Source organism: Thrips palmi, unplaced genomic scaffold, assembly GCF_012932325.1.
Source record: "Thrips palmi isolate BJ-2018 unplaced genomic scaffold, TpBJ-2018v1 HiC_scaffold_12, whole genome shotgun sequence".
In the NCBI taxonomy this organism is placed as follows: Eukaryota; Metazoa; Arthropoda; class Insecta; order Thysanoptera; family Thripidae; genus Thrips; species Thrips palmi.
Window position 1 is genome coordinate 9,908,748 of NW_023144623.1, and position 11,772 is coordinate 9,920,519.

Consider the following 11,772-nt stretch of genomic DNA (forward strand, 5'->3'; position numbering starts at 1 on the left):
CTAAGATAAAATGAACTCGTAGAATTTATATTTCCTTCCATTTATTTTACTCAACTACATTATTCATCAGGTACAGGCATTTGAGGGTCTGAATTGGCATCTTTTAATCCTGTCACCGGGGTCTCTGCCAAAATGCCATCTTGTTCAATAATTATTGCATGTTTTTTGCCAACAAGTACCATATCTTCACTGATTTCCTGAAAACAATAAACATTTGCAGTAGAAGTAACTATTCAGACATTGACAGCAAGTATTATTGTAAGATATTCTCACCATCAGATCTGGTTCACCAATGACACAGTCCACATCTTGCTGAATGAGAACCATGTGCTGCACCTCCTCGCACTGGGCACTATTGGCAGCATTGCCTCCATCTTGAGCAACTAGAATGTCTATTCTGTTTGATTCATCTTGGGCAAAAGATTCAACATCATCACTCCTCCAGTTTTTAATAACAGTCACATGCATATCGCTATCTACTGCTCTTGAATTTTTCATATCTGTGTGAGTCTTCTCGTGTTGCGAACATGATCCTTTCTGCGTAAAACGTTTATTACAAAATTTACAGGTATAAGGTTTTTCTCCAGTGTGGATGCGAATGTGAGTGACAAGGGTTTTTTTTCTCTTGAATGTCGCTGGGCAGTAACTGCATGAAAACATTCGAGAGTCTGAATGGGTTACAAGATGGAGACGCAAACTTGCTGCTGTGATAAAGCCCATTGAACAGATGCGGCATTTGTAAGGCTTTTCACCAGTGTGCTTCATTCGGTGGATCTTCTGGCTTATCCTGGTCTTAAAACCTTCAGGACATAAATCGCACTTAAATGGGCGTTCACCTGTGTGAGTATACATATGGTACTCGAGAGCAAATTTTGTGGAGTAGATGTTGGAACATTCCTGACATTGATACTGGGTGTTGCCAGTATGGAGAAGCATGTGCCTATCATAATTTTTCTTGTTGTACACCTGAAAAAGAACAAGATATTAAATAAAAAGGTAGCGAGGCTTTGTTACAAGGCAAAACATTCGAAATTTGAATATATTACCTCTTTACCACAGTTTGGACACACATAAGCTCCACCATCTACGTGACCAGCTTTCTTAGCTTCTTCAACTTCTACTGCAGTGTGAGACTCTTTTCTATGCTGTGACAGTTCAACAACACGATCAAACTTCATCCCACAAACTTTGCAAGAAAACTGTTTTGAGGTCTGTCAAAAAATATTTTTGTAAAAAAATCAATTATAATTTTGCACATATAAAAATTTAAAGGAAAAAACAAACAAACATTGAAGCAAATTCGTACTAACACCATCAGCGATTAACTGGGTCTGCTCTGCATCTTTTTCTTCTTTACTGTGCATGGCTCTGTGGCAATGCATTTCTTCTCTGGATGAGAATTTTTCCTTGCATATGCTAAAGCAAAAAAAATTTTTTATTAAGGTTTTTTAACTTTTTTTTTTTTTAAGTTGATTTAGTCCAATAATGATATAAATTTGAAGCAAAGTACGATGGACTTTACCTGCATTGCAATTTAGTTCCACCACAAGAAGTCTCATGTCTTCTTAAGTTTGATGGACGGTTGAATGTTTGACCACACAGTGAACACACATATCGTTTCTTTCCTTCATGTGCAGCCATATGTAAGCGGAAACCACTATCTGTTGAAAATTGTTTTCCACATTTGACACACATAAATGGCCTTTCTCCTGTATGTGTTCTTAGATGTATTTTCATCCGGGACCTTTGCAAAAGTAGATTAGATTAGATGAATAAGATGCAAGAGTGGGAGGAATTTAGGAAGGAAACCATGCTATACCTTAATTTAAAACTTCTTGGACAATATGGGCACTGCAGGTATTTTTTTCTCTCATGCTTTAGAAGATGAGGCTGAAGATGCACTTGCGATCGGAAATGAGCCCCACAAATATGGCACTTGACGGAATTGGTATGCGACAAGAGGTGCTCACGGAAGTCTTTAACATCAGTAAACACTTCAGGGCATGTGAGGCAAGTCAGTTGCTTTGGAGAAGGAACTGTTTTTGGCAAAAAGACGGAGTGACAGAGATGGTCTTTAAGCCAAACTTCACTTCCAAAAGTCAGTTTACATCTGGAGCATTCCAGTGTGTCAGAACTAGAAAATGCCATTCCAACACGTTCTTTGTGTCTTTGCTTGCAATGATTATTCAAACCCATTTTTGATTTGGCCTTCATTCCACAAAAGCCACAACGCCAATGAACCTAGAAGTGCAAATAATTTAATTTCAAAATAATCTGAAAAGGATCTACTGCATCAACTGCATATTCAATGTAAAATAATTACCTCAGCATTTACAGTGTTTCTTACTACGCCATTGGGTGAAGTCAATTTATCATTGGAATTCTTCTTGCGGCCGTATGATTTAGAAACCACTTTAGTGCTACCTTTAGGTTTTGAAGAGTTTTGTACATCCACATTGAGTCCACACGAAACGTCCTCTAGGTCCAAATTCTGCATAGGCACTGAACTATCTGACACATGCTGTCTTACTGATGTAGAGTGGTCTTTGACATGTTGTTTTAAGTGTTCATTATACTTGTTTCTCTGATCTGCACTGTACACAAAGTCACAGTCACTGCATTTTAACAATTTTCCTGACAAAAAAAAGGGAACAAAGTTTGTATTAATTAATAATTCGCAGTAGCCCAATACAAAGTATGTTAATCTTCTTACCAGGATGAGACTTAATTTGATGAAGCAATAACAAATATGCATTACTATCAGTCATGTCACAATGGAGACAGCGATATAATTTTTTTTCTCTGTTTAAAGATTCATTTGGTGGATCCTGAGAAGCTTCACTTGTCTCCACATTAACTAATTGGTCTTCAATCAATGTGTTCACTTCCAATTCCTTTTCCTCATCCCTGAAAAAAATTATTCTCATCTAAAACTTTCAAGCATAATAACAGCCCAAACAAACTGATACAAAATAAAGTTTGATTCACCTTTCAACTGAAGGTACAAGCTTAAAAGAGGATTCACAGACTTCTTCATTTGGGACTCCATAACTTTCCAGCTAAACACAGGAGAAAAAGGTTAATTTCAAGGAATTTCTGTGGCTTAGAAGAAATAAATATTAGTCACGCACACAACTCACTTCAGTGAAGTCTACTTCAACATCCTGAAGCATTTGCTGCATCTTTTCATTCGCTTTCACACATACTTCTACAAGGTTGTGGATTGAGGATAGAGTCTCAATGCATGCAGCACAAATTGTAATTGGTAAGAGGTCAGTCGGAGTAACCTACATCAAATAGTATAAAGAAAACAATCATTCAGCAAGAGATAAAATGATTGGACGTTTTTAATAAGAGATGACATACCAAAATAGGTAGATGATTGTTAATCAGGTCGACAATCCCTTCGCTTTGACCAGAAGAATCAAATACAGGTGTTAATTCACAGCTCGATGAGGCACACACTCGACACATTCCTTCCAAGCGTTGTTCTTCTCCTAGATCATATTCCACACAGGCATAAGTGGTATTGTGGTCCATTTTCTAATTTTCAGCTGCAAAATTTAAAAGTTGAGTCAGTTGGGTTTGATATGTTGTGAAAGGGGTGACATCGTGCAAACACATTAAGAAACAAATGGAAGTGACACTAAAATTGGTAGATGAACAGAGTTTGTTTATTTATTTCCATTCAATAAAGAATTTGTAGGTTAAAATTCTAGTTTGAAATACAATTGCAACAATTAATAATCGACTAGCTACTTTACCTTTGAATGGCCAAGATTACAAAATTTTTTATTGCAATGGCTAGAAGGTTAAAACATGTTTCCTGTCTTGCCTCATCGAAGTTGTTGGATTTTGAAGAGAGATTCAGAGAGAATACGAAGAGAGGAAACTCGTGCCGAGAGAGACAGAGACTCTCTATCGTTCTCTCTCTCTCTCTCTCTCTCTCTAATCTCTCCAGCCGCCGGGCCTGACGTTATTTGCAGAGGGATGCACTGTTGGCAGGTGGTGCACGTAAATAAGGAAGGACTTAACCCCCACAAGATTGAAGTAAAATCTCGCCCAGTGAGAATTCATCGGACTGTTTTATTTGTTCATAAAAGAAGACATGGCCACTGAAGTTTCTATAACCCCGCCGCAAAGTCCGGAGAAGAAAATTGGAAATGAAGAGGAAGACGACGTGGTGGATCCGTGGAACGTCGTCAGCAAGTCTCAAACCGGGGTCGATTACGACAAATTAATCAGTGAGTTCTCTTTGAATAAGATCACTATCAGTCGGAGGGGATCAGAACCTTGTCCACCATTTTTATAGAAATCATTATTCTACATGAATAATTTGTTGTCACCCATATTTCCTTTCACCTGATTGGGGTTGCCAGCATACATGTGTACGAATGACCCTCGAATCTTATCTTTAATTTTGCTTGCAGAGAAATTTGGAAGTTCCAAGGTAGATGCTGAACTGCTACAAAGGATTGAGAAGGTAACGGGGAAACGACCCCATCACCTCTTGAGGAGGGGCATGTTTATGTCCCACAGAGACATGCACACTATTTTGAATGAAGTTGAAAAAGGAAAGCCGTTTTATTTGTACACTGGTCGTGGTCCATCTTCTGATGCGATGCATATGGGTCATCTTATACCTTTCTTCTTTACCAAGTAATTATAATGTCTCTGTTTTAAAGTTTTTGAAAAGTTATTACACAATTGATGGTAATATTGCCTTTCATCTTGGCAGGTGGCTTCAGGAGGTATTTGATGTACCCTTAGTTATCCAGCTAACTGATGATGAGAAGTTCCTTTGGAAAGATCTCGACATGGACAAAGCCAGAAAGCTTGCAGTTGAAAATGCTAAAGACATAATTGCTTGTGGATTTGATGTTGATAAGACCTTCATATTTGCTGATTTGGACTTCATAGGGTATAAAAACTAACATCTCCTTTTTTTTCTGACTCTAACGTTTGAGGCACTTACAGTATTTCATATTGTTTTATCTGTCTTTTTCAGTCAATGTCCGGAATTCTATCAGAATATGGTGCGCATTCAGAAATGTGTGACATTTAATCAGGTGAAAGGTATCTTTGGATTTGGGGACAGCGATTGCATAGGAAAGATCAGTTTTCCTGCGGTTCAGGCTACTCCTTGTCTCTCTTCCTCATTTCCATTTATATTTAATAAGGCAAAACTACCTTGTCTTATTCCTTGTGCAATTGATCAGGTAACTATTTATCTATCAGATATTACGGTAACTGTAAAAAAATGGTCAATATCTCAAAGTTTTGTCACGGTTGTCTTCCAGGATCCTTACTTCAGGATGACTAGGGATGTTGCACCACGTCTTGGGGCCCAGAAGCCTGCTCTGATTCATTCAGTGTTCTTCCCTGCTCTACAAGGAGCCATGACCAAAATGTCTGCTTCGGATAATAACTCTGCTATTTTTCTAAATGACACACCCAAACAAATCAAGAACAAGGTATGCACTGCCTACAGAGGTCTCTTTGAAACAATGTTCAAAGTCTATTTTTTTCTGTCTGCCCTCCATTGTAAATGTTTCTGTTTCACAGGTTAACAAGCATGCATTCTCTGGTGGGCAAGCCACTATTGAAGAGCACAGAGAGAAAGGTGGTAACTGTGATGTTGATATAGCTTACCAGTATCTCACCTTCTTTTTAGAAGATGATGAAAGACTAGAGCAAATTCGGAAGGTAAGGGTTGTACTTCTTCACTCATCTATCTATCTCATCTCTTGTGAATGTGTGGTTTATCCAGATAATACCTTTGCTTCATCTTTCAGGATTACTCTAGTGGTGCTATGCTGACTGGTGAGATAAAGAAACTTCTTATTGATACAATCACTCCGATTGTCACTGAACATCAAGAGCGAAGAAAAACTATCACAGACGAAACTGTAAAAGAATTTATGAGGCCTCGGAAACTAAAGTATACCTATTAAGTAAAATGGAAATTGATGATGTCTTCTTATTTTAATATTGACATTATTTGATGGTACTGTCAAATATTGTACTTACTGCTATCAATTATTTCAAAATCAATTGGCAGGGCTTTATCCTTTTTGTAGGGTTACCCATGTCTCTTTTTGAGAAAAGTATTTGGACAGTATTTAACAGTTTTGTAGGAAGTGGACATCTGTTTGAGAATGAATGTATTTATTTATTGATGGAATTTAGAACGTGATGAATTGCTGTAAACAAGGAAGATTGCACTTACTTAGCCATTAAAAAATGTCTTGTAAGGAAAATAAACTTTTCTGTGATCATAATGGTTGCTGACACATTTCAATTACATTACTTTTGTATCCTTTCTCTATCATCAAAACACTGTAAGGGAAGTCCACTTGATAAGAAAGAACAGCGATGGAGCAGGGGCTCGCAGCTACCTCGAGCAGGGAACCTCCCTTGAACAAAAGGACCTGTCTCCCCCGCCCCCTCCCCTCCCCTCCCCACTACTTGTTTAGGTTGTCTGCAGTCGCACCGTGCATTCACTGCACACCTCACAATGTCTGCAATACGACGTTTAATGCATATAGTTAATCCTTCCGTCAATGCCCTATTGAGGAAACCTGGTAGCAACCTATTAAATCAGAACTTTTTATCGAACAATCGTAAGTAATTCCGAAAGTTTTTTTCCAGCCAGATACCCGCTTATAGGTTAGACGGTTAAGGTGGTGAAGTACTTCTGAGGACTAAGATGCTTGTATAAAATTTCTTTTTACATTTAGAATCTATTTGTTTGGAGTGACTTCCTTGTTTCACTTCGTTGCCATCAGTTCCTGCGTGCTGAAGATTGGATTGTCTTTCCGTTATGGAGGGACCTCAACTTCAGACACTACCATGTCTCGTACTTTGTTTCAGAGTCCCTACCCAGTCTGACATCGTTTTTAGGCTTAAAAACTCTTTCACCTGTCAGTAGAGCTGCCAAGGCCTTTCCAAAGACACCATCTCACCAATCAACTGTTGTAGATACCTCTGTAGATGATGAACGTACCATTGAAGGTAACTTCCAAGCTCTTCTCGTGTTCCATCCAAAGTAATGTTCAATGGTCTTTCATCTGCCTTCATATTTTTGCAGAGGTCATATCCAAAGTGAACTCCCAAATAGAAAACAAAAGCCATGGCCGTTTATTTGCAATCATTCAACTTGCCAATCGGCAGTGGAAAATAACACCTGAGGATGTAGTTGTTGTTGAAGGCCACTGGCCTCCAAACGTTGGAGATTCCATCAGATTGGAAAAGGTAATTGCTAGCTTTCATGATTTCAGATTGATGTTGACAAGTTGTTCTAGCTATTGCTCTTCTCTTCCATCAGGTCCTTTTAGTTGGGTCTTCCGACTTTACCTTGGTTGGAATGCCACTTCTCCGACCAGATTTAGTCAATATCCAGGCCACTGTTGTGGAAAAGCGACTTTCACACACGAAAACAAATTTCAAGAAGAAAAGGAGGAAGCAATACCAACGAATTAATTGTATGTAATATGTTTGGGGGAACAAAAAATATCTCTCATGATTAAAAGTATGTCTAATGGAATTCCTTTTTTCTATCAGTTTATAGATATCAACACACAATGATACGGATCAACTCGATCACTCTGAGTGCAGTGAATGAGAAGAAGGACCTGGAAGGAGTAGATGGGAGAGTTTTCTGATTTAGTAATATTGCTTTTAGTATCAATGTGTGAACTCAAGCGCTGTAAATGGTCTCTATTAAATTCAGTTATCAATAAACTATAATTTTATTTAACAATTCAATAGATAAATTTCATAAATGCATTGTAATACAAAACTTCATTTTTGATGTCCATAAATAAATCCAATTTGTCAGCCATTTAAAATTTTTAACATAATCTATATAAACTAGTTACTTAAAACTCACATAAAGATTTCTTTGATAACAATGGAACAATATTAATAATGTGAGCAACAACAAAGCATACATTGCTTGATTTATAACCTCTACAAAGAGATCAATTTTCTAAAATTATTGACCAGCGCATAATATTGCACTACTATTTAACTACATGCGAACTACTGAACAAATCAGCACTCAGCTGCAACAACGTTGGTCAGTTGAAATTTTTCCCAACTTACACACAAAAAAAAAACACTTACTTACGCACAACACTATTTACCACAGTTGTGGGAATAAAAGGGACTAGACGAACAACATTTCCAACTTTAATGGCTCTATACTTGCCTGGAACTACTGGGGCAGAAAGTGCACCTTGGTTTGGGGACCCAATATTAGCTCTATTCAAGCTGCTAAGCATTACATTGGGAACAGATTGAACAATGGGCTTGTTATTGTTAATAAAATCTGCTTTGGCAGAAGTTAAAAGGATTTGAGAATCCGCTTTTGATCCGCCCACTTGACTTTGTTGAGTGGGAGTCCAAATAATTTACTCAAAGTTTGGGCTTGTTTAGGAGTTATGTTGCGAAGATTAAGAGGAGATTCCTTCATAACTTTCCTTGGCATAGCATTTACAGGCACTTCAACTAGCTTCCTTGTTATTGTAAAACTTTTACTCTTAGAATCTGTTAAAGTAATGCAAACACTTTTCTTGCTTATCAGAGAAAGTTCATCCCCAGGAACCTTCTCATTTTCAGGACACAAAGTATGATTAGAATTTTGTCTATCGGGCACAGCTGATTGCGGTGCAGCATTAGGTTGAATGCATGAATCAGAATGACAGCGTGAAAACGAAAGTTTCTTTCGTGCATTTGAAACTTTTTGAGCAGCAACTAGCTCCTCATTAGAACGGATCTTCTCCAACTCCTGGCCTGCAACGTGCAGGATATCATCCAGGGAGCATTGATACTGGGAGTGGTTTGATTCCTGGGACACATGTCTGGCAGACACATTTTGAGAAGTTGCGCATCTCCCATAGCTTGGATCCAGGTTGTATTCACTTGATACTCTGGGAAACTTCTCAGGGGGACCTGAAATTAAGTTAAAGAAAATGAGAATAATTTAACTTTAATAGAAGAGGCTGATAAACTCCACATATGAATGATAGCTTTACCTCCTCTCAATTTGGTATCCTTCCTCTTATGACTAATGCTGACTTTATTTTCTACTCCCTCATCTTCAAAGGATGATGAGAACAGATTCTTGAAGTTAAACAACTGATTACCTAAAAAAAAATGTTCATTGAAGGATTGTTTTTAACTTTGTTACAACCACAATACAATTTTCAAGCAAGGGTCACTTACTCTGGCCAGCTTTCATTCGCACCACTGGTCCAGTATAAACAAATACAGGTTTCCTCATAGAATTCGCTGCAGTTTCAATCTTAGAAACCAGCCCAAGGGACGTCAAAACATTGGCAATGTCATAGAGCCGTCGTACTTTGGTTTTAAGTCTTAACATGCATTTGCAGACCTTGCTGCCAGCCTCACATGGCTTGTCAGAGGCTCCCTTGTGACACTCCACATTAACTCCCCTCTCTGCAGGATCTGCGGCTTCACTAACAAGCATCCTTGTCGCTAGATCCAAGTTGATTTTGGCACTTGACTAAAATTCCAAACAGAGAAAATAAAAATAACTATGAAATAGGAGTCAACTTTTACATAACTAAAGAGCATGAATCAGTCCAATAGGACTCAGAATACAAACCTGAGGGGATGCCAGGAACAGCATAATAAATTTAAGGCACATAACACCAAGTGTACGTTCATCAGTGAAGAAGCCATCTCCTGATCTAGAGTCCGATGTGTCGCCACCTAAAACAAATAACGAAATGTTAGCAGAGGCCTGAGCAAACTATTTAGAGATACGTACTTCTGTTAATTGTTTACATTTGAGGACTTAAAAGTAACACATACCAGAACTAACTGATGAGCTGTCAAAATGGGCCGAGTCTCTTGAGCAGCAACAGGTTGGTCCCGATACAAGACGGAATCCACCTTTTTGCTTTGCTTGAATTTCCTGCAGCTGCAATAGTTTATAATAAATATTTGATTATTAATTTATTTACTTCTAAAGTATTAATGATAGAATGTGCTTACTTTTTCATCAATACCACAGTCAATGGCCTTGGATTTTAAAATAGATAGAGTTTTTTGGAGATTGCTGCAGCCATGCCAGTGGTATCTATTTTTGGCCACCTGTTAACAAGAAGTGTTGCAATTGTTATCTTCAGTTGAGCAAAATACTGGAGTTACATGAAGCCAAGTTATTTCATCTACCTTTGAAGCCATGTGAAGACTTTCCAAAATATTTATAATATCATAGATTCTTCTCTTCACAATACCCAACTGTTCAGCAACACGATCCAAACAAATTTCCATCACTGGACTGCCAGGTGGAAGATCCAGTGGAAACATAGCTAGAAACCTTAGGAAAGTAAAGCGACCCATATGTAAGATTATGTAAACAATTGAGCAACAAACAGAATGCAAGAATATAAAGCAGATTTAGTGGTGCAAAATTCAACCACTTTTCATGCGAGTCTTACCTGTCACACAAAATCCCGAGTGATTTATCCTTTCTTGTTTTCGGGTCAGCTTCTCTGAGCTGAACATCTCTGTTGGGGACTTTCACACTAACTGGAGATACAAGCTCACTTGCGACTTTCGTCAAAAGTTTTAGGTTGGCGGTGGGCGACACAGGAATGTTTGAAACATTATTGCACAGGGTACTCAGGGCCTTACGGTCAGGAGATCCTTGAAATTTGATCATGATGTCCCTGTAAATAAAATAAAACTTAACGTTGACATAAAGAAATTTTATAAAATTGTTCTAATGATTTGTCAATAAAAATAAAACTTCGACAGTTTATCTTTCAAAACAGAGAATGAGTCTTCCAGCAGTATGTGAGCAGGTATAACTACAGAAAAGACAAGCTAATCTATCCAAGTTCCATGCACCAAATTAATCATACTCTGGTATAAATCAACACTTCTTGAAAACACACAACCTGTCTGCCTCTATTGACAAAGTTACAGGTGCAATGGGTACCTGATGGTACCTGGCAGTAAGGGACCAACTAAAGCACCACCAAACTCAACACCAACGCACCGAGATAGTCACTGACGGTAAAGAAGTCTTCAAAAAACAGAATCATTCGATGCTTCGGCTAATCTTGGCTTCACTGACCGCGGTGTAGGTGCGTAATTGTAGATGCTAACCCAAGTTCGGGTAGCCCGAGCGTGGCTTGCCCGGCTTGGCGCTCTTTGAGCGTTGCGCCAAATCACCAACTGATTCGTAAACAGTCGGCGGGTGGGGTGGGAGGGCGCGGACTACTGCCGCAACGGCCCGGCGCCACGCGCACCGAAGGCGGCCCGAAGTGAGGCGGAAATGCCCGAATCACGGCGTCGGCGGCCCCGCGTAGCTCCGCGCGCGGGAGAGGGGGCGGGAGGGGCGTAGCGGGGCGGGGCGGGGCGGTGCCGACGGTTGGGGTCGAGGGGCTTGGGGCTCGGCTTGGGCCCCGTCTCCCCGCCCCGTCCCCGTCCCGTCGAAGGGCATACCGGCATCGAGACAAAAAGGCGGGTAGCTCATGGCGCGGCGCGGGGCTCGGGAGGGACTGTCCTTCATGGACCTTCCTGCAAGCGCTGCAAGCCGAGGACTGAGGACCCAGGCGGAAGGGTCTGCGTTGCTGTGCTGGAGCTGGAGGGAAATCCCAGCTCGGGGAGGTCCGGGCCTCGCTCGGCTCGGCGACCCTCCGATGCGGTTTATCCGTTCATTGAAATAGTCTTAAAATTTTAATCCTTGGGAAGTGGCGACCCAATGCGCGGTGAATGAAACAACGACGACTG

General features: G+C 39.7%; 4 protein-coding genes across 7 annotated transcripts; 2 read left to right on the forward strand and 2 right to left on the reverse strand.

Moving 5' to 3' along the window:
• Positions 1 to 19: 19 nt before the first annotated feature.
• On the reverse strand, positions 20 to 3,959 carry LOC117640465 (zinc finger protein 709-like). Of its 3 annotated transcripts, none has more exons than XM_034376980.1 (12): positions 3,765 to 3,920; positions 3,367 to 3,554; positions 3,132 to 3,287; positions 2,989 to 3,059; positions 2,714 to 2,907; positions 2,324 to 2,634; positions 1,820 to 2,241; positions 1,523 to 1,744; positions 1,311 to 1,416; positions 1,047 to 1,211; positions 274 to 966; positions 20 to 197 (listed from the first exon to the last, which is right to left on the reverse strand). In XM_034376980.1, exons 2-12 carry the CDS (start codon positions 3,538 to 3,540, stop codon positions 60 to 62), a joined length of 2,652 nt encoding a protein of 883 aa, XP_034232871.1. In that variant the 5' UTR covers positions 3,541 to 3,554; positions 3,765 to 3,920; the 3' UTR covers positions 20 to 59. The 3 variants fall into 3 exon arrangements, with proteins under 3 accessions (XP_034232871.1, XP_034232872.1, XP_034232874.1); XM_034376981.1 differs by having other exon boundaries at positions 60 to 197; positions 3,836 to 3,959; XM_034376983.1 differs by having other exon boundaries at positions 60 to 197; positions 3,141 to 3,287; positions 3,765 to 3,919.
• A 9-nt stretch (positions 3,960 to 3,968) lies between these two features.
• Positions 3,969 to 6,301, forward strand: LOC117640468 (tryptophan--tRNA ligase, cytoplasmic). 2 transcript variants are annotated; one of them, XR_004587427.1, is made up of 8 exons: positions 3,969 to 4,244; positions 4,431 to 4,659; positions 4,739 to 4,921; positions 5,009 to 5,219; positions 5,301 to 5,474; positions 5,566 to 5,706; positions 5,796 to 6,056; positions 6,122 to 6,301. XR_004587427.1 is itself a non-coding variant. In XM_034376987.1 (7 exons), exons 1-7 carry the CDS (start codon positions 4,109 to 4,111, stop codon positions 5,952 to 5,954), a joined length of 1,233 nt encoding a protein of 410 aa, XP_034232878.1. In that variant the 5' UTR covers positions 3,969 to 4,108; the 3' UTR covers positions 5,955 to 6,301. The 2 variants fall into 2 exon arrangements, 1 of the variants encoding a protein (XP_034232878.1); XM_034376987.1 differs by having other exon boundaries at positions 5,796 to 6,301.
• Positions 6,302 to 6,447: 146 nt separating this feature from the next.
• Positions 6,448 to 7,767, forward strand: LOC117640473 (39S ribosomal protein L21, mitochondrial). Its single transcript, XM_034376993.1, has 5 exons — positions 6,448 to 6,623; positions 6,874 to 7,014; positions 7,091 to 7,254; positions 7,328 to 7,484; positions 7,564 to 7,767. Exons 1-5 carry the CDS (start codon positions 6,518 to 6,520, stop codon positions 7,662 to 7,664), a joined length of 669 nt encoding a protein of 222 aa, XP_034232884.1. The 5' UTR covers positions 6,448 to 6,517; the 3' UTR covers positions 7,665 to 7,767.
• LOC117640466 (transcription factor E2F8-like) lies at positions 7,733 to 11,243 on the reverse strand. The gene is given in 10 exon segments (XM_034376984.1): positions 7,733 to 8,401; positions 8,404 to 8,955; positions 9,039 to 9,149; positions 9,229 to 9,529; positions 9,632 to 9,738; positions 9,841 to 9,949; positions 10,024 to 10,122; positions 10,204 to 10,351; positions 10,473 to 10,703; positions 11,036 to 11,243. Coding segments are annotated over 9 exon segments (1,929 nt in total). The 5' UTR covers positions 10,697 to 10,703; positions 11,036 to 11,243; the 3' UTR covers positions 7,733 to 8,123.
• Positions 11,244 to 11,772: the final 529 nt, after the last annotated feature.

Bases quoted from the DNA above. Each gene is read 5' to 3' on its own strand.
- LOC117640473 (XM_034376993.1), top strand. From the start codon at position 6,518: ATGTCTGCAATACGACGTTTAATGCATATAGTTAATCCTTCCGTCAAT. The intron at 7,015-7,090 runs GTAACTTCCAAG...ATATTTTTGCAG, and splicing joins TGATGAACGTACCATTGAAG to AGGTCATATCCAAAGTGAAC. The intron at 7,485-7,563 runs GTATGTAATATG...TTTTTCTATCAG, and splicing joins GCAATACCAACGAATTAATT to TTTATAGATATCAACACACA.
- LOC117640465 (XM_034376980.1), bottom strand. From the start codon at position 3,540: ATGGACCACAATACCACTTATGCCTGTGTGGAATATGATCTAGGAGAA. The intron at 3,288-3,366 runs GTATGTCATCTC...TATTTGATGTAG, and splicing joins ACAATCATCTACCTATTTTG to GTTACTCCGACTGACCTCTT. The intron at 1,212-1,310 runs GTTAGTACGAAT...ATTTTTTGACAG, and splicing joins CCCAGTTAATCGCTGATGGT to ACCTCAAAACAGTTTTCTTG.
- LOC117640468 (XM_034376987.1), top strand. From the start codon at position 4,109: ATGGCCACTGAAGTTTCTATAACCCCGCCGCAAAGTCCGGAGAAGAAA. The intron at 4,245-4,430 runs GTGAGTTCTCTT...TTTTGCTTGCAG, and splicing joins CGATTACGACAAATTAATCA to AGAAATTTGGAAGTTCCAAG. The intron at 5,220-5,300 runs GTAACTATTTAT...GTTGTCTTCCAG, and splicing joins TTCCTTGTGCAATTGATCAG to GATCCTTACTTCAGGATGAC.